Below are 20,379 nucleotides of genomic sequence, written 5' to 3'. Positions count from 1 at the left end.
AAGCTATTTTATAAATGACATTCCCGCAGGTTCCATGACAGTTCCAAGGCCGAACAAAAGGTGGGCAGTGGCACAGTTCCTGGAAATCCCCACATCTTCCCCCAAATAGCTGGAGTACCCCTCCCACTAATTAGTCTATGAAGTTGTTGCTGTTTAATCACTAAGTCATGTCAGACTCTTTGCCACCCTATGGACTGCAGCACATCAGGCTTCCCTGTCCTTCACTATCTCCCAGAGTTTGCTCAAACTCAGGTCCGTTGACTTGGTGATGCCTTTCAACCATCTCATCCTCTGTCGTCCCCTTCTCCTCCTGCTCCCAATCCCTCCCAGCATCTGGGTCTTTTCCAATGAGTCAGCTCTTTGCATCAGGTGACCTAAGTATTGGAGTTTCAGCTTCAGCATCAGTCCTTCCAATGAATATTCAGGGTTGATTTGCTTTAGGACTTTGCTGCTGCTGCTGCTAAGTCGCTTCAGTCGTGTCCAACTCTGTGCGACCCCATAGATGGCAGCCTACCAGGCTCCCCCATCCCTGGGATTCTCCAGGCAAGAACACTGGAGTAGGTTGCCATTTCCTTCTCCAATGGATGAAAGTGAAAAGTGAAAGTGAAGTCTCTCAGTTGTGTCCGACTCTTAGAGACCCCATGGACTGCAGCCCACCGGACTTTACCCACTCCTAAAAAAACTGACAACCCCTGTACCCTGATGCCTTTAGCCTTCCAAGAGGTCCCACACTCTGTCTGTGAAGTGTATTTCTCTCTAAATAAATCCACTTCTTACTCACCATTTTGTCTCTCCCTGAATTATTTCTGCAATGAGACATTAAGAATCTGAGTTTCATTAAGTCCTGAAACTAGGTGTCTAATCTCAATTAAAAGACCATGAGTTTCTGGTCTTTTAATCTGAGCCACACGATTTCAGCTTGATACCCACCAAGAGGAGAACTCAGTTTTTCGGGTGATAACCAGGAAGACCAAACACGGGATTAGAAGGTGGGTGCTTCCATCCCCACCCACCCCCACATCTCTGGAGAGAAGAGGTGGGATGCAGATTGAGTTATAGAAACTGGCATATGTATACTTACACCTGATTCACATGGTTGTATGGCAGAAACCAACACAATACTGTAAAGCAATTACCCTCCAAATAAGAATAAATTAAAAAAAAACTCTTAAACAGTGAGATTTGTGGGGGTTCTGGTTTGGGGGACACAGTGATCTGCTGAGAAGGTATGCCCACAAGAGAGTGGAAGTTCTACATGCTCACCCCCTCCCCCTACACTTTGCCCAAATGGAGCTCCTTCATCTGGCTCTTCCAAAATTGTAGCCTTTATTTTCTTATTTTTTTATAGTCTTTATAATAAACCTGTAAATATAAGTAAAATGTTTTCCTGAGTTCCATGAATCATTCCAGCAGATGATCAAACCTTGTGTGTATGTGTGGGAGGGTCATAGAAACCCCCAAATTTTTAGTTGGCTGGGCAGAAGTGTGGGTGGCCTGGGACTTGTGACAGGCATCTGAAGGCTGTCATGTGGGATGAAGCCCTTTAACTGGTAGGATCAGATCTCAACTCCAGGTCAGCACATAACTGGATTATTGGATATCCAGTTGGTGTTAGGGAATTGGAAAACTGATGTGTAAAGCTGACACATACTTGGTGTCAGAAACAGTGATAAAGTTAGTTCCTGTATCAGAATCCACAAAATAGAGGCTGGCCCAGTGGCTGAGCTCACATCACACATCTAGACCTAAGTCAGTCTGTATTTACAGGAACCCAGTGTTGAAGATGGAGAAAGAAATGGCAACCCACTCCAATATTCTTGCCTAGAGAATCCCGTGGATAGAGGAGCCTGGTGGGCTGCTGTCCATAGGGTCGCACAGAGTCGGACACGGCTGAGGCGACCTAGCAGCCTCAGCAGCAGCAGCAGTGTTGAAGAATCCTAACACACACCAATCGCAATCCCCCAATGCAGCTACAGTGTCCATGTGCGCTCAGTCACTTCAGTCATGTCCGACTCTTTGAGTCCATCGACTGTAGCCCGCTAGGCTCCTCTGTCCATGGGGATTCTCCAGGCAAGAATATTGGGGTGGGTTGCCATTTCCTCCTCCAGGGGATCTTCCCAACCAGGGATCGAACTTGCATCTCCTGCATTGCAGGCAGATTCTTTACCATTTGAGTCACTTGGGAAGCCCAGGTTCATTGGTATCATTTTTTAATTTTTAACATTAGAAAACTTTAATATAAAATTTTTATAGCACCATAAACAGAAGAACCAATATTTTTCCTTTTTAAAAGACATGAAAATAAATTCTTAATGCTTTCCTGCTGCTACTGCTGCTGCTAAGTCGCTTTCCTAAATATTACCTAAAATCATTCCAACAGGTACCCTACCTCGGGAAAAACTGGACCAAATGAATCAAAGTCCCATAGCCAAGATCTCTACCCAGGTCCCATCTCCAAGTCCAGTGCTGCTGATCACTTGAGCATGCCCTGGCTCAGGTTAACTGTGTCGGGGGAGCAGGCAGAGATAACAGAGTCCAGGCAGACAACAGATGGCCAGAAGGCTTACTCCTCCAGGCAGTTAATGAAACCATGGGCAAGGATCCCTGAATTTAATCACCAGGGCACCGAGCAGACCTACTCTAAATCGTTCTAGGAGCAGATGGAGTTTTGCCTCCAGAACAGCTCAAGGCCATTTATGGTGACCTAAGAGGCAGTGTTAGTACTCAGAGACAGTGGAACAGCCTCGGATAATCAGCAGCTTTAAGGGGGAAGGACGATGCAGAGGTCCCTTGCCATCAGCCGGCATAGTTCAAGTCAAGCTTAAATGCCAGTCTATTCAGGCTTTTCTAAAGTGTTGCTTTCAAAGTGAAATGTAGATCTCACTTTGTGCCTGTGCCCAATCAGTTGTGCCTGACTCTTTGCGACCCCATGGACTGCAGCATGCCAGGCTTTCCTGTCCTTCACCATCTCCTGGAGTTTGCTCAAACTCATGTTCATTGAGTCAGCGATGCCATCCAACCATCTCATCCTCTGTTGCCCCCTTCTCCTCTTAAACAATAACTACCCTTAAATCCCAGAATCCCTTGTAGTTCAGTAAAGAAGTTCAGAAATCCCACATCTTCCAACTCTCGGCTTGCTCGAGTGATTTCTTAAAATTAAGAAAGAGACCCTATGTTGGTTTTCAGGGGTCAAAAACAGGTGGGCAATGGAATGAATTGAAAGTGATCATTACTGAGTGATTATAAATTCTGCTTCTGGTTATGTGCCTTTAGAAAGCTTATAAATGTAAATTTCTTGATAAACACAGGACTGCTTTCAATTAAAGGCTTAATCAATGAACTTCTATAATGGATGTGATGATGAGGACAACAGATGGCACTGGGGTTCTCGGACACCCTGGGAGGCCACAAACATACATTTCATTTTGATTCTGATCACGAGCTAAGCTACAGGAGAGAGAGGTACTTACTGCTGTGCCAACATGGGCACATTTTATACCTTCACTCAATTTCATCATTAAAAAATATGGCAAGAAAGCAAGATGAGTCATCTGCGAGCAGCTGACAGACACTTGGGCTCTATCTCATTCAGGGGAGAGGTGAAGGAACGTACATGGACGGTATGGGGAGAATCATCCGAAGCGTTTTCAGGCATGCGCCAGCGCCCGCGCCGAGAGTGGTGGGGGCGATCGTAGCCCTCCCTCCTCCACCTCCGCCACCCCCGCCCCACAGTGAGAACCGGGCTCACGCCCTCTTACCCCCCCCCACCCCCAAACCACGTCCCCTCCGAACCACCCTTTCCCTTTCGACACTTTCAGCCCCCCACCCCGCCCTTTTCCAAGCGCGTCCCGGGCTGCCGCCGCAGAAACCGCACCATCTCTAACCCCACATTCTCCACGCGGGACGCGCAGCCGTGTCTACAAGTGTTCTTAGAGCAGAGATGAATAATACTGCAGCCAGCCCAATGTCTGCTGCCACTTGTAGCAGTGGAAGAAGTGCAGGGAAGTCTATAAGCTTCACAGCAGAATTGCAGAGTATGATGAAGAGAACTGTATTATCCACAAACAAGGGTCTGAGACGGGCTTCCCTGCTGGCTCAGTGGTAAAGAATCTGCCTGCAGCGCAGGAGATGCAGGAGACACGGGTTCTGTCCTTGGGTTGGGAAGATCCCTTGAAGAGGAAACGGCAGCCGTCACTAGTACTCTTACCTGGGAAATCGCATGGACAGAGGAGCCTGGTAGGCTTCAGTCCACGGGGTCACAAAAGAGTTGGACACGACTGAGCAACTGAGCATGCACACACGGGTTTAAGTCAGAACTTCCACAACATCAATAATTAAGAATGAGGATAATGGATCTTTTTATTCCTGATTTTCATGGAAATGTTTTTCTTGTTCATTGGTAAGCATAATGTTGACTTTTGATTTAAAATGATTTAAATCACTTTGAGGAAGTAGTTTTATATTTCTGGATTTAAAAAAGAAAATGAAAGGGCATTGAGTTTTATCAGGTGCCAGAGAGGTTATCTTTGAATGGTTGTACACCTTTTTCACATTTGACCTACTAATATGTTAGTAAGTTTTCTATCATTAAACCATGTTTGCAATCTTGTTATGGAAATTTATTATCATTTATTAATTATATCTCTAAAATAAAGATTAATCTAGAACCCCAAAAAAAAAAACAAACAAAAAAAAAAAACAAAGTGTTTTCAAACTCTCAGTGGCCAAGCCACACTCTGGACTGATTAACTCCGAATCTGGAAGTAAGGCCCAGGCATCAGCATCTTCTCTAGAGCTCTCCAAGTGATTTCTTGGCTCTGGGTGAGTCAAGGTTGAGCCAGTGATTTGAGGAGAACGGCCAGCCTAGAGCAAGACAGACAAGTTTCACGGCCTCCAGCCACTGGCTGCTTCTGTAAAGCTTCTCGATGTGTATCGTTGCTTAAAAAATAATTTTACTTATTTATCTTTGGCTGGGCTGGGTCTTTGTTGCTGCGCATAGGCTTTCTCTAGTTGTGGCAAGCAGGGGCTACTCTCAGGTTGCGGAGTGTGGGCTTCTCACTGTGGGGACCCCCCACAGAAGCTGCAGAGCACGGGGTGGACAGCTGGCAGGCTTTAGGAGTTGCAGCACGTGGGGTTCAGCAGTTTCTGTTCCCAGGTTCCAGAGAGCAGGTTCAATAGTTGTGGCGCAGGGGCTTAGGTGTGCCATGGCACGTGGAAGCTTCCTGGATCAGGGATCGAACTTGCGTCTCCTGCATGGGCAGGCGGATTCTTTACCACTAAGCCAGCAAGGGAGCCCACTTGATGGGTTATCAAGGCTCAACTGGGGAAGCAGAAGCACCATGAGTTATGGGGCAAGGGATGCATTATAGGAATTAGATCAGCCGCAATCGTGGGAGCAGCCGGTGAGGTGGAAGTCAGGGGAGGGAAGGTGAGGACCAGAGGAGACACCGGGCCGCCCATCAGGCGTGTGCATCTGGTTATGGTGGGGCTGCAGAGGGGGGCAGGTCTATGCAAGTCTGTTGCCTTGTCTGCCCCGTGTCTAGAAGACACGGGGCCACGTTTGCTCAGCAGGTCAGACAGTCCAGAAGACAAGCTGGACGGGAAGCGGCGGACAGTGAGAATGATCTGGAACCACCTTCATGTTCTAACCATGGCTGCCCTCAAAGGGTCAACACTGCTGCTTCCCTACCGCCTCCCAGAATCTCCCGTTTTTATTTTTAGTTTCTCATCATTATCGCTAACATTCATTGCATACTTTATAACAAGTCTGGAGAGTACTGTTCTAAGTGCTTTTAGATTTAATTTCTTTTTTTTTTTATAATGCGCACCTTTTTTATTTAGTATCACAACATTAGTGATAATGATTGCAGTAATTTTTTTTTTTTTTTGGAGTATAGTTGCTTTATAGTCCTGTGTTATTTTCTGCTGCATAGCAAAGTGAATCAGCCATGCGTATAGACAGAGCTGCTCCTCCTTGGATTTCTTTCTCATGTGGGGTCACCAGAGAGCACTGAGGAGATTTCCCAGTGCTACACAGTCAGTTCTCATCAATTATCTATTTTGTCTCCCACCTTTTACTTGGAACCATACAGGGAAAGGGATTCTGGGAAGCAGAGCTCTTAGCATAGTTAAGTTTTTTTTTTTTTTTTTAGTTGCCCTGGGTCTTAGTTGCAACACGTGGGATCTAGTTCCCTGACCAGGGATTGAACTCAGGGCACCCTGCATTGGGAACACAGAGCTTTAGCCACCAGACAACCAGGGAAGTCCTTTTTTTTTTTTTTTTTAATTTTATTTCATAGTTAAGTTTTCAATAGAACATTTCAGCACAGACTAGAAGGAATAAAGATAGTTTAGTAAAGGTGTCAGAAGTCAGAGGAATGTTAGTACCTTAATAGTTGGTACCCAAATTCCTCTTAGGGAGGAAATGTTCTGGGAATCATAGTTTAACAAACTCTTGGGGTAGCGTTCCCGAGAGCCCAGGCACCTTTAGGTGCCATGGCTTCTCAGAAGAGTGTGAAATTGCTCTTTGTGGGGTAGGAAGAGGCATGTGTCTTAATGGGGATGGAGGGAGCTGAGAAAAACAAGAGCAAGGGAGGAGATGAGACTGGCTCAAGAAAAAGAACTACCTCATACAGGCTGATGAAAAAGACCTTATTAGCCAGGAATATAAAACGTGGATTTTTAAATAGTTTGTAAACAGCTCGGTGCCACCCACTCTGTGATCCTTAGTTCTACAACTCCTCAAATGACCTGTGGGAGTATCACAGGCTTTGTTTTGATTTGTTGTTATGGAAACTGAAGCATCTGCATTGCACATCCACACAGATGGTGGTATAGAACCCAGGAAACCAAGCCCAAGGGCAGAGAGGATATAAGAGGGAACCTGCTAGGTATTCAGAGACCACTGTCACGGATTTTGGTTTTCCCCAGGCTGTGGCATCATGACTGGGAGGTACTTCTCCAAGGGTCTGGAGAGTAGGTACCCAGGGTAGAAGAAGATGTGGCATCTTACACAGACCCAGTTCAGCAGGGCAGCCTGAGGAGCAGAATGGGAATGTCTTAGCCAAGTTCATTCTCTGCTTTTGAGGACCCTAGTCTCTCTTGTTTGCCGCTCTTAAGGCAGTGGTGCTGTCTTTCCCACCAAAGTATGGTTTTCTCTACTCATCCAGTCTTTGGTTTCCAAATCTCCCATCAGTTCAGTTCAATTGCTCAGTCGTGTCCGACTCGGCGACCCCATGAATGGCAGCACGCCAGGCCTCCCTGTCCATCACAAACTCCCGGAGTTTACTCAAACTCATGTCCATCGAGTCGGTGATGCCATCAAGCCATCTCATCCTCTGTCATCCCCTTCTCCTCCTGCCTCCAATCCCTCCCAGCATCAGGGTCTTTTCCAATGAGTCAACTCTTCGCATGAGGTGGCCAAAGTATTGGAGTTTCAGCTTCAGCATCAGTCCTTTCAATGAACACCCAGGACTGATCTCCTTTAGGATGGACTGGTTGGATCTCCTTGCAGTCCAAGGGACTCTTAAGAGTCTTCTCCAACACCACAGTTCAAAAGCATCAATTCTTTGGTGCTCAGCTTTCTTCACAGTCCAACTCTCACATCCATACATGACCACTGGAAAAACCATAGCCTTGACCAGATGGATCTTTGTTGGCAAAGTAATGTCTCTGCTTTTTAATTATGCTACCTAGGTTGGTCATAACTTTCCTTCCAAGGAGTAAGTGTCTTTTAATTTCATGGCTGCAGTCACCATCTGCAGTGATTTTGGAGCCCAAAAAATAAAGTCTGACACTGTTTCCACTGTTTCCCATGAAGTGATGGGACCAGACGCCATGATCTTATTTTTCTGAATGTTGAGCTTTAAGCCAACTTTTTCACTCTCCTCTTTCACTTTCATCAAGAGGCTTTTTAGTTCCTCTTCACTTTCTGCCATAAGGGTGGTGTCATCTGCATATCTGAGGTTATTGATATTTCTCCTGGCAATCTTGATTCCAGCTTGTGCTTCCTCCAGCCCAGAGTTTCTCATGATGTACTCTGCATATAAGTTAAATAAGCAGGGTGACAAATCTCCCATCACCTAACCACAAAAAGGCTTCCTTAGTGGCTCAGATGGTAAAGAATTTGCTTGCCACTCAGGAGAGCTGGGTTCGATCCCTGGGTCGGGAAGATCCCCTGGAGAAGGGAATGGCAACCCACTCCAGTATTCGTGTTGGAGAATTCCATGGACAGAGGAGCCTGGAGGACTACAGTCCATGGGGTCACAAAGAGTCGGACACGACAGAATGACTAGCACTCTTGTTTACTTTCATCACCTAACTGGTCCAGTCTCTCCGTATTCCAGGAGAGAGACTCTGATCGGCCCAGGCTAAGCCAATCTGGACCAGTTAGCTCTGGCCTGGAAGAGGGGAGTTAAGAGAGGCCAGAACCCCCCACAGGCGGAGCTGATTCTCTAAGGAGGGGCAGTGGGGCTGGGAGGCAACCACTGGTGCTTCCTGAACAGCCAGCTCTGAGTTAAGCTACTGGAGCTAGAATCTCATCCCTCCTCATTCTTAGCTTAATCTCCTCATTTGTAAAATGTGACTCATTAGTACCTGCCTCATCAGGTTGCCATGAAGATGAAACCCAGTGATCCACTGAAAAAACTGAGCATTGTGCCTGGCACATGTATATGCTCAAGATTCATTAGATGAATTAGTAACGACAGCATTGAGAATTGATCACAGCATCTCAGCACTCCAGCCCTTCACCCATCTGAAGCTTCCATCTTTTACTCTGGACATCTCCAGATTTTGTCTCCTCCCCTGGATTGTTAGGGCAAGTCCTCATAAGTATTATTCACTGCATGTGCTTACTGAATAAAGGAAGGAATAAATAAGTGCTTGGATATCCCTATGTATGGAAACTCATGACCTCCCAAGATTCCAACTTTTGTAATTCCAAGTATTTGCTGAGGCCCCGCTTATGCTGGGATGGTTAACTGGTTTCTCTGCACCATTTGTGATTCTAGTTCCACAAAGAAGAAACCAACTCGCTCCTCTATGTGACAGTCCTTCGGATGTTTCAAAACGGATCTCAGATGCCCCTGCATCACCTCCTCTCCAGTCTGTATGTACCTTCCTATCATGGAAGAGACCTTCATTCCACCCTCCAATCTCCTCCCTTCTCCTGTGCCCCCTCTTCAAAATAAATAGGCTACTACTAAAATCCAAGCACATGAGCCGGATGTCTGCTCTTACCAAGCATCTGTTAAATTTCCAAACTCAATTTCTTCCTGAAGGAAAGGAAAGTAACATTTAATGAGCATTTATATTGTGGTAGGCACTATTTGTATGTGGGGGCACTTAATAACATGATCGCTTTTACTCCTCAAAATCACCCTAGGAGAGGTTAGTTAGCTGCATCGCCATTTGATGAGTGAGTTAGCCAAGGCTCAGAGAGGTTAAGGTATCTGTTCAAGATTTCACAGCATACAAATGGCAGAGTTAGAATTCAAAGGTAAGTGTAATATCATCTAGAGAAAGTTACAGGCCTTTCCCTTTATCAGAAAATAACTGTCAAAGAACCAACACATTTAGTAATGAAGGAAAAAAAAAAAAGGCTGCCTTTCCTCTGGCAGGATCCAAACTGGGAGGATCTTAGATTTTCCTAATCTAATTTGAAACCCCTGAGGAGTTTAAGGGACTAAGGACATAAGGACAAGAGTTCCAGGCCAGAATTCCAAGAGGAAAGATCTATGTAACTGATCACTCAAGGACTAGCAGCCAATTAAACAAAGAAAAAGATATAAATCAGGATACTGTCTTAATGATTAGCTATGGCGATGTCCCTAGTGGACCAGTGGTTAAGACCTCGCCTTCCATTGCAGGGGATGTAGGTTCGATCAGGTAGCTAAGATCCCACATGCCTCCTGGCTAAAAAGCCAAAACATAAAACACAAGCAATACTGTAACAAACTCAATAAAAGACTCAAACAAAATGAGTGGCTATGCTGTGTAGACCCAGAACAAGAAGGCAAATCTACTAAGGTGTATTTTTTCCCTTCCTGTTTCTCTTTTGAGCAGCCTGTCCTGAAGATGTCAGTGGGGGCTGGTTCTTATCTGAAGAGAAATGAGGCACAGGCAAGCATTATCTGATCTGGGGCTAAGTGCTGAGCAAAGAGCCAAGTCCTCAATTGAGATCATCAAGTGATACGGACAAGCAGCTCTCAACCCCAGCTGCCACTCACATTAGCAGGTTTCCAGAGACAAGCAAAGAGTGGGGAAAACCCTGCATTGTCAGGCACGCATGACTGAGCCTGTGCGCTCTATCTGTCTCGTAAGATGCCTTTTCCTTGGGAGATTTCAAAGATGAACACTCAGCATCAGATGAAGCGATGCAGGTTCTCCATGTGGTGTATGTTGTCCTCCCCTCAGCTCGACCGTGCCATAGACATCCCTTGTCACGGTTGCTGCCAACCTGGGAGTCCAGCTCTGCACCTGGCCCTGAAATGAATTGCCACGGTCTCTTAAGGTGGTCAGCTGAACAATGTCCCTCCAAGATATCCCCACCCTAACTCCCAGAACTTAACACATTACCCTAGACTGCAAGTGGGACTCTGCAGGTGTGATTCAATTAGGGATCTTGGGAGGGGGAGGTTATCTTGGATTATACAGGTGGGCTGATGCCAGTAGAGATTGGATGGTACCACTTGTGGTTTTTGAAGATGGAGGAAGGGACCACCAGCAGGGAACGTAAGACACGAGGCTCTGGAAGTAGGAAAGAGCTTGGAAAGGATCCTCCCCTTGGAAAATGAGTCTCCAGGAGAAGCTTGGCCCCACCAACACTTCGATGGCAGAAACCCACTGCAGACTTCTGGTCTCTAGAATGACAAGAGAATAGGTGTGGAGGTGTTTGTTTCTTTGGCCTTGTCATATAGCTTACAGGGTCTTAACTACCTAATCAGGGATGGAACCCAGGCCCTGGGCCATGAAAGTGCAAAGCCCTAACCACTGGCGCACCAGGAAGTCCCCCGTGTGTTAAGTCACCAGCTTGGTATCGTTTGTTACAGCGGCCACAGGAAGCTCATACGCTTTGTAAAGTGCACTGCAAGCTGCTGCACCATGGCCTCCCTCTGCAGGAATCCTGTGGATGGAACCAACTGGAAATGAGTCTGGCACTAAAAACAAGGGAAGTCGAGCCCTTGCTCATTTATTAGGTATAATTTCACGGAGCATCTACTCTGAGATGGGCCACGTGTTGGGTGCTGCCTACACTGTGAGGAGTTTAAACGGCTCAGCCTGTATCCTCATCAAGGCTGAGGCGAGCAGGAGAGAGATGGAGAACACGGACTTGCATGATAAGCACAGATTCATAAATGGAGGAAAAAAGACCTTGGTGACCGGGACAGGACGGGACCCAGACTGGAAAGTGCTGGGAAGGCTTCCCTAGGAAATGACCCTGGATCTGAGCCCTGGGGGCAGGGGGAGAGTTAACCAGGCGGGAGCGGGAAGTGGGGGGCGTCTAGATAGAAGAAACAGCACGGATGAAGGCTGCCGTGGAAGAGGAGGGACTGCAAGGAGGTCCATGGCGAGCAGAGGTGGGGGCCTCAGGGGGAGAATGGATGAAGATGAGAAGGTGGGAGACGGGGTGGGAACAGACTGATGTGAACATTCTGGAATGTGCTTCCTGATGCTTATGTGTGAGAGTTTCTTCCGTGATGAGGGTGATGCTCTACAAAGAACAACGGCTTTCTACTAGGATAGCCATTAGCCAGAACTGACTAAGGAGCGTTTGAAATGTGGCTAAGACTACTGAAGGACTGAGTTTTGAGTTTTATTTAATTGTAACTAATTTACTTGGGGCTTCCCTGGTGGCTCAGTCAGTAAAGAATCCCCCTGCAATGCGGGAGACCTGGGTTGGGAAGATCCCCTGGAGGGGGGGCATGGCAACCCACTCCAGTATTCTCACCTGGAGAGTCCCATGGACAGAGGAGTCTGGTGGGCTACAGTCCGTAGGGTCGCAAAATGTCGGACGTGACTAAGCACAGCACAGCACACAGTAATTTAAGTTGAAATAGTCACATGGGGCTCATGCATATCCAATTATACACAACAGCTCTAGGCTGGATAGAGATATTGATAGATAGATAGACGAATAGATAGATATAACCTTATAAGGATTTACAGGACTACAGAGGCTAAGTCCCAAGATCTGTATGTCGCCAACCTGGAGACCCAGGAGAACCAAAAGTATAAGTCCCAGTCCAAAGCTGGCAAGCGCCACACCCAAAAAGAGTTGATTTTTCAGTTCAAGTCCAAAGGTAGGAGGAAAGATTGACACCCCAGCTCATGCAGTCAGGCAGGCAAAGCTCCTTCTTGCTTCCTGCGCTTCTCATGTCTTCAACGGATTGGGTGAGGCCAACCCACCTTGGGGAGGTGCAATGTGGATGTGAAAGTTGGACTATAAAGAAAGCTGAGCGCTGAAGAATTGATGCTTTTGAAATGTGGTGTTGGAGAAGACTCTAGAGAGTCCCCTGGACTGCAAGGAGATCCAACCAGTCCATCCCAAAGGAGATCAGTCCTGGGTGCTCATTGGAAGGACTGATGCTGAAGCTGAAACTCCAATACTTTGGCCACCTGTTGCAAAGAGCTGACTCATTGGAAAAGACCTTGATGCTGGGAAAGATTGAGGGCAGGCGGAGCAAGGGACGATAGAGGATAAGATGGTTGGATGGCACACCGACTCAATGGACATGGGTTTGGGTGGACTCCAGGAGTTGGTGATGGACAGAGAGGCCTGGTGTGCTGCGGTTCATGGGGTCGCAAAGAGTCGGACACGACTGAGCGACTGAACTGAACTGACCTGCTTTACTTTACTCAACTCTGTGGTTGTTGTTCAGTCGCTCAGTCGTATCTGACTCTTTGCGACCCCATGAATTGCAGCACACCAGGCTTCCCTGTCCAATACCAGCTCCCGGAGTCTGCTCAAACTCAGGTCCATCGAGTCAGTGATGCCATCCAACCATCTCTTCCTCTGTCATCCCCTTCTCCTCCTGCCTTTCCCAGCATCAGGGTATTTTCTAATGAGTCAAGTCTGTAGGTTCAAATGTTAATTTTATCCAGAAACATCCTCACAGGCACACCCAAGATAATGCTTAAACAGGCATCTGGGTGCCCCAGAGCCCAGTCAAGTTGACACATAAAAGTAACCATCATAAGAACCTAATACAGGGTTCCCCTTCCCAGCTCAGCAGAGCCCAGGGGAGATCCTTGGGGCCAAGGGCATGAAACCCTTTATGGTAAGACAGTCAAAGCACCCAGAGAGATCTTCCTTTCCCAAAGCTTGTTCTGACTTTGAGAGGCAACAAGGAGCAGCAGATGCCTATCCAATGGGGTATATTTTTTCTCTATTTGATCAGCCAGGTCCCTACCCTCATCCCTACCTCTGCATACACTTAGGAATTCAGGAGGGTCCTTCCATTCAGAGGTCTCACCTGGAACACTCACCCTCCATCCTCTTCAGTCATCTTTTTTCATCTTCCCTTAAGGCCTCCTTTCTTTTTCCTTTCCCAGCTCCTCACATTCTGGTATATTTTGTCCAAGACAAATTGCTTTTTAGATCTTCTGCAATTAAAGGCATCTCTTCCCACCACCTGATATGTACAGTGGCTCCTGCAACGGTGACCTGTTCTTAGGAGAGATGCTATTTAAAACCCAGGGTGCAACCAGAGTGACGCAGAACTGCCAAACGTGGCTGAGAAGTGTCAAGTTACATAAATGCACATGCTTCCTTTTGCCTTTGGCTTGAGGCTTTTCCTAACAGGCTTCAGGATTATCAGCTCATTAAAGGTAAAAAGGAGGCAGGGGTACCAAAATTTTTAAAAATAACAACAATAATAAAGTCAAGTCCCCAGAGCAGAGTTGGACTTGGTGGGTAAGAGTCACTCCCAGATCTTAGGGGAGAGAGGTGGTTTTCTGGGTCTTCTCTGGAGATAACTAAGCAGCCCTGGTCCTTTTCCCTCAAGGCATGGTTATTTAACAGTTAGAGGAGGCAAGGGAATCTTGGTTTGCCTGTAACCTAGGAAGAGCCCCCTACTTTCACATGTCCTCTCTTTCCATCCCTTGCGACAATGCTGTCAGGGAAGCATCAACACCCCATTGACCAGAAGGGAAAACTGAGGCTGGAATATTCGGCAAGATTTGCTCCAGTCCCCAGAGTCAATAAGAAATAGAACTGGGGTTCAAAACCAGCTGAGAGAGTCTACAGCTTGATGGTTGAAATCATGGACTCTGGACTCAGAGTGCTGGGTTATATCACTGTCTGCTGTTTCGTGGACGCTGAACAACCCTGGGCAAGTTACTTGACCTCTCTGAGCATTAATTTCATCATCTATAAAAAGGGCAGGGATGGTGCTGTATGTCGATTAAGTTGTAGTGAGGAAAGCACTTAGAACACGGCCCAACACAGCAAGTATTTGAAAAGTTGCTGTTTACAATGCATGAACCCTCTACCACCATACCCTGAATCTCTTCCAGGTTCTAGGGCCCAAGTGCTTTACCACACTTGGTTCTTCTTTTTATTATTTTTTTTAAACTTTTATTGGAGTATAGTTGCTTTACAGGAAATGGACCCTGAATATTCATTGGAAGGACTGATGCTGAAGTTGAAGCTACAGTCCTTTGGTCACCTCATGTGAAGAGCCAGCTCACTGGAAAAGACCCTGATGCTGGGAAAGACTGAGGGCAAAAGGAGAAGAGGGTGGCAGAGGATGAGATGGTTGTATAGCATAACCAACTTAATGGACATGCGTTTAAGCAAATCCTGAGAGACAGTGAAGGACAGGGAAGCCTGGCATGCTGCAGTCCATGGGGTTGCAAAGAGTCCAACACAAGTGAACAACAGCGACATTTGCTTTACAACGTTGTGTTAATTTCTACCATGCAGCAAAGTGAATCAACTACACCTATACATACGTCCCCTCTTTTTTGGACTTCCTCCCCATTTAGGTAACCTCAGAGCACTGAGTAGAATTCCCTGTGCTATAAATAGGTTCTCATGATCTATTTTATACATAGTATCAATAAAGTGTATAAGTCAATCTCAAGCTCCCAATTCATCCCGCCCCCTCCTTTTCCCCCTGGTATCCACACGTTTGTTCTCTACGTCTGTGTCTCTATTTCTGCTCAGTCCTTCTTAATAAAACGAAGTTACTGGGGTCCAAGCCCAGAGTCTGGAGATACTGGAACTCAAGGACTGTGCTCCTGAAATCTATCCTTCACACACCCATCTCTGCTGCCCGCTGCAGCTCTGACTCTTATTAATTAGAAGATACCACTGCCCAGAGCACAGTGTAAAATGAAGATAACCGCCCCCTCCCTCACCTCCGAAGATACTTAATTATCTGAAACCCAGATAAACAGCAGGACCAGGCTTGCAGAGATGATGCAGAAGAGCTGAGGCGGGCCGGCAGGGGCTGCAGGAGGAGTTATGGAAAGCTAATTGTGTGAGTCAGTGCTGGAATCAAGGGTGAGAAAATCAATCTGGGGTTGTCGACAGCCTCCGCAGGCCAGGATGGCGAGAGGCATGGGGACCGGGCCGCAGTGGGAGGGAATGGCAGGTGGGTGGCACTGGGGGGTCAAGGGCGGAACAAAGGAGGCTTCAAGTTTCACCTCCTGGACATTTGCCACCAATTAAAGAGGTGTTTTCGTGATACTGAGGCATTTATTGCCCCTTTCAAATGAAGCTCATAAAATTGCCAGATTTCAAGAGGGAGATCTCTAAACGCCAGTTAAGAACTTGGAAAGCAGGAGACCAGTGAAGGGAAAACATTCAGAGCAGATGCACCCGGTGGTGTGATGGAGACATGTGCCCGCTGGGGTCACTCATAGCCCTTCTCTGAACCTGACCCTGTGAGCCTTATTTAGGGTGAGCAGGTATGCTGGGGGCGCACCTGACTGGTCCTTCCATTAGCAAGCACTTATTACAGGTTATATGATAATGTGTGCATAGGGCTCCGCAAAGGCCTTACCCACAGTGAGGGTTCTATAAATGTTGACTCTTGTGGTCCCCAAGGACCCTTAGAGGAACATGGCACTACTGCAAATTCCCAGCAGGTTGACTTGAAAACCTTGACTAAGTTGGAGCTCATTTTAGGCTTCAAATAAATCACTTCTCTCCAGAGAAAGGGTATGAAAAAGTCCAAAGCCTGATGCATCAGAGTCATTTCTGTTTCCACCCAATTGCATTCAAGATGGCGGAACAAGATGACACCCAGTGTGGGATTGTGGGATTGGGGGCCTCCCAGCAGGAGTCTGCCTTTGCATTCTAGAAGAGTGAGGCGAAGAGAAAAGGCGTCCTTCTGCTGGGAATAAGTAAGGGGCTAACTTAGGGTTCAGGGCTCTGCCCCTCGGAAAGACACCTTGAGTTCAAATCCCAGTTCCACCTCTACAAGCTGGTGACCTTGATAAAGTTATTTCACCTCTATAATTGCAGTCTTCTCATCAGTAAAGTAGAAGGAATAGAACCCACTCCCTCAGAGTGGGTTTATGAGGATTCAAGAAGTTAAAATAAGTGAGCAAATGTGTACAACACACACAGCATGTGTGTAGTGTATCAGTACCTGAGGGAAACAGTTCTTCGGAAAGCTGTCGTGTGCCAAGGACACAGACAAGGACAGGAGAGAGCTAGTATGATGCTGAGCCCGCTTCCCATGAGTTCATCTTAGTTCCCGGGGAGGGGCAGGGAGGCAGAACTCACAGAAGCCATCAGTCCCAGAGGAGAAGGCAAGACCCAGAGAGAAAACGGAAACCCACGAAGGGACAATGCTGATCTTTGGGGGTGTTGGGACAGCAGCCTCTAGATCCAGAAAGAGTCAGCACAGCAGGAGATAGTAAAGTGAGAAGACACTCTCTGCCATGAAATATGATCTGACTCACACAGGCTCCAGGGGAGCGGAGGGGTAGTGACTTGATTACTTCCGAGCAGGTGTGACAAAACCAATCTCGTCCTGGTTATTACAGCGGCAGTTATTGGGGTTGTTTCAGTCAAGGGCTGTCACATTCCTCTCACTTGAAGCTTCCCACCTGAGCCTGTAAATGCTTAGTACAGTCTAAAATTCTATTTCCCCCATATCCTATGCAAAGGGGTCTCGTGTGTGTGTGTGTGTGTGTGTGTGTGTGTGTGTGTGTGGGTGTGGGTGTGTGTGTGTGTGTGGAGGGAAGCTATTGGGGTAAGGATGGAGTGTGAAAGAACAATTTTTCCACATTCATCAAATACTAATTGGCCTAATAAGTGCTTGGCATTGTTCAAGATTCTGGGATAATTCAACAGAAAAGACTATGGATCAGATCTCTGCCCTCAAAAGCTTACAGTCTTCAAGGCATCATCTTGGGAAATACATTCAGAGCTTCCTTCTTCCTTCATTCTTTCCTTCCCTCCTTCCTTCACTCATTCATTCACTTAATAAAAACTCTGGACTCAGACTGCATCCTACCTTAGCTACTTATTAGCTAAAGCAAGCTCGGGTCAGTTTCTTAACCTCCAATTCCTTCTCTAAAATGCAGACAAGACTGGGACCCACCTACACCTTAAACCCTATAGCAGTATGAAGACCTGGCTTTGAGAAAGAACCAGGAAACCAAATTCCAGAAGGGGTTAGCTTAGGAGCTACACAGCCCCTTAGCCTAGGAGGCCACAGATGATGGATGAGGTGTTTGTCCAGGTCTGAGTGGGCCATGATTTCTACCTGGCCATCTCGGAGTCAGCTGTGCATCTTTGAGATCAATCTAGTTCTGTGCCTCCAGGCAAGGCTACATAGTCTAAAGGTGGGGCTTGGGGGGAAACCCTCATTGTTATCCACCGCTGTCTGCAGGCTGCTAGCAAGATTTCCGAGGGCCAAGAAGCCAGCCCCTCCCTGGGAGCATGTCACTGAGCCTCCAAAATATGTCCTGACAGCACTGACATCCTTCTGTATCTTTTAGATAATTTGATTTATTCAAGTGTCTACTGTTGACATTTGTCTCTAAGCGATCAGACTCACGAGCACGATGGGGAAATTTAGTGAGGTCACAAGTCAAGAGCTTACGCAGGCCTGGCCCACGGCTGGAGCTTGCATCTTGGCCTATCATGTCTCTGAGCACTTGGTGTGTGTGTGCCAGATGTGGGGATAACATGTACACACACACACACACAAACAGACATGCACAATGCAAAGGTCAGGAAATGCTCAATGAGAGCCATCGTTGCAAAAGCAACCTTGGCCCCTCTGAGCACCTGCAGGCTGCAGAGAGCCCTTCAGCACTTTAAAGCAGAGCTCACGTTCTCTGTCTCCTTTCTGTTTAAAACACGGGGAGTATATTGTCAACGCTAGTAATCTTTTTTAAATTGGGGTATAGTCGCTTTATAATGTTGTATTTGTTTCTGCTGTATAACAACACGAATCAGTTATATGTATACATATATCCCCTTGAGGACCTCCCTCCCCCTAATCCCACTCCGCTTGGTCACCACACAGCGCCGAGCTGAGCCCCGTGTGCTAAGCTTCAGGTTCCCACTAGCTATCTATTTTACACACGGTAGTATCTGTACTGGGCTTCCCTCGTAGCTCAGTCGGTAAAGAATCTGCCTGCAATGCAGGAGACCTGGGTTCGATTCCTGCATCAGGAAGATCCCCTGGAGAAGGAAATGGCAATCCACTCCAGTATCCTTGCCTGGAAAATCCCATGGACAGAGGAGCCTGGCGGGCTACAGTCCATGGGGTCATAAGAGTCGGACACGACTCTTAGCGACTGAACCACCATCACCAGTATATGTATGCCATTCTGATCTCTCGATTCATGTCACCCTTAGTGATATGTTTTTAATGTTAGAAAAAAATCTGTAGATAAGAACAGAAGCTTAATTATAATTTTAGAACCAAATATAAGTTCTATGCTCTTTGAGAATGTAACTAATAAAAATAGAAAAAAAAAACAAGAAAGCAAGACCCAGACAGTAATTTAATCATCTTTTATAGGGTTTTATATTGACTAACAGTTATATACTAAGAAACAGGGCATCCCAGGAGGCACCAGAGGTAAAGAATCCACCTGCCAATGCAGGAGATGCAAGGGATGCAGGTTCAATCCCTGGGTTAGGAAGATCGTCTGGAGGAAGAAATGCCACTCCAGTATTTCTTGCCTGTAAAATTCCATGCACAGAGGAGGCTAGCAGGTTGCAGTCCCTGGGGTTGCAAAGAGTTGGACACGACTGCGAGAGTGAGCACACAGGAATGAGAAATAGAGGAATAGATACCATAGATACCCACTTCTCGAGGCAGCAGTGAGAATGTGCCCGGCACACAGTCATAAACAGTAAATGTCAGGTTCCCGGGCAGCCTCCCCCTCCTCACTCCTTCCTTTTCTTGGCCACTTCCCCCAAGCACTTACATAAACCTGAGCTCAGATTCCCGTCGGACCAAGACTTCCCGGAGACGCTGGATCTTCGCCATCTCCAGCTCGATCTCCTCCGGTCTCATGGTTGTCTCTGCCATGGAGATGATGTCCAGCTGATCTGTGCAGGAGACATAAAATGCAGGCGTCAAGACCCCCAGGGCTGTATGGCTTTTCAAGAATTCTCTTTGGGACAGTCCCCGCCTTGCTCCAGGGACCTTCACACCCCAAGAAGGCACACGGATCTTTGCCAGTGTTCCAAGTCTGTATTTGTGAGTGGGGCCCTTTAGAAACTAGAAAGCATGTTTCCATGGGAACCATGTTACAAGGCAGGAGGAGGCTCAGGCAGGGTCACCCAAACCTGTTCAAGGTTATAACGTGCCCTTGGCAGTCCCTGCCTGGTCCCAGCTTCTGAGTCTCGGTCCCTTTGACCATGGCCGTTCATCCTGTCCCAGTCTCCAAGACCAGTGTTTTTACAGAAAAATGGGTGTGATAATTACTTTTAGCAATACCATTAATAATTATCTTATAGGAATACTAAGTAATATAAGTAATAGTAACATGAAATGATACAAGTTTGTTGTAGAAAACTCAGATAATAGAGATAAGCAAAGAATGAGGTAAAATGTCATCTACACCCTCTCTGCCCAGAGGGAACCACATTTTGATGGACGTTCTTCTGACCTTATATTGACAGTTTTATATATATATAGTCATATAAGTAAAGCCATGTATCAAAAAAATATAAGACCATATATATGCCACACACACACATAGAACCATATAATTACCAAATATATAGAAAGACACTACATACGTGTGTGTGTGTGCGTGTGTGTGTGTGTGCGTGTGTGTGTGCGCATGCGCGCGCACTCAGTCATGTCCAACTCTTTGTGACCCCATGGACTGTAACTTGCCAGACTCCTCTGTTCATGGGATTTTCCAAGTAAGAATAATGGAGTGGGCTGC

At 46.7% G+C, this 20,379-nt stretch overlaps 1 protein-coding gene across 1 annotated transcript in view; it reads right to left on the bottom strand.

Moving 5' to 3' along the window:
• Positions 1 to 20,379, bottom strand: part of BMERB1 (bMERB domain containing 1) — a 142,146-nt gene that overhangs the window by 39,638 nt on the left and 82,129 nt on the right. The window contains exon 2 of the mRNA XM_061152888.1: positions 19,408 to 19,531. Within this exon, the coding sequence (XP_061008871.1) occupies positions 19,408 to 19,531 (124 nt within the window). The remainder of the gene's footprint in view (positions 1 to 19,407; positions 19,532 to 20,379) is intronic.

The sequence above is a fragment of the Dama dama genome, chromosome 10 (genome assembly GCF_033118175.1).
Source record: "Dama dama isolate Ldn47 chromosome 10, ASM3311817v1, whole genome shotgun sequence".
NCBI lineage: Eukaryota > Metazoa > Chordata > Mammalia > Artiodactyla > Cervidae > Dama > Dama dama.
Note: the sequence above shows the minus strand (reverse complement) of the source record. Positions and strands in the feature narration are given on the sequence as shown.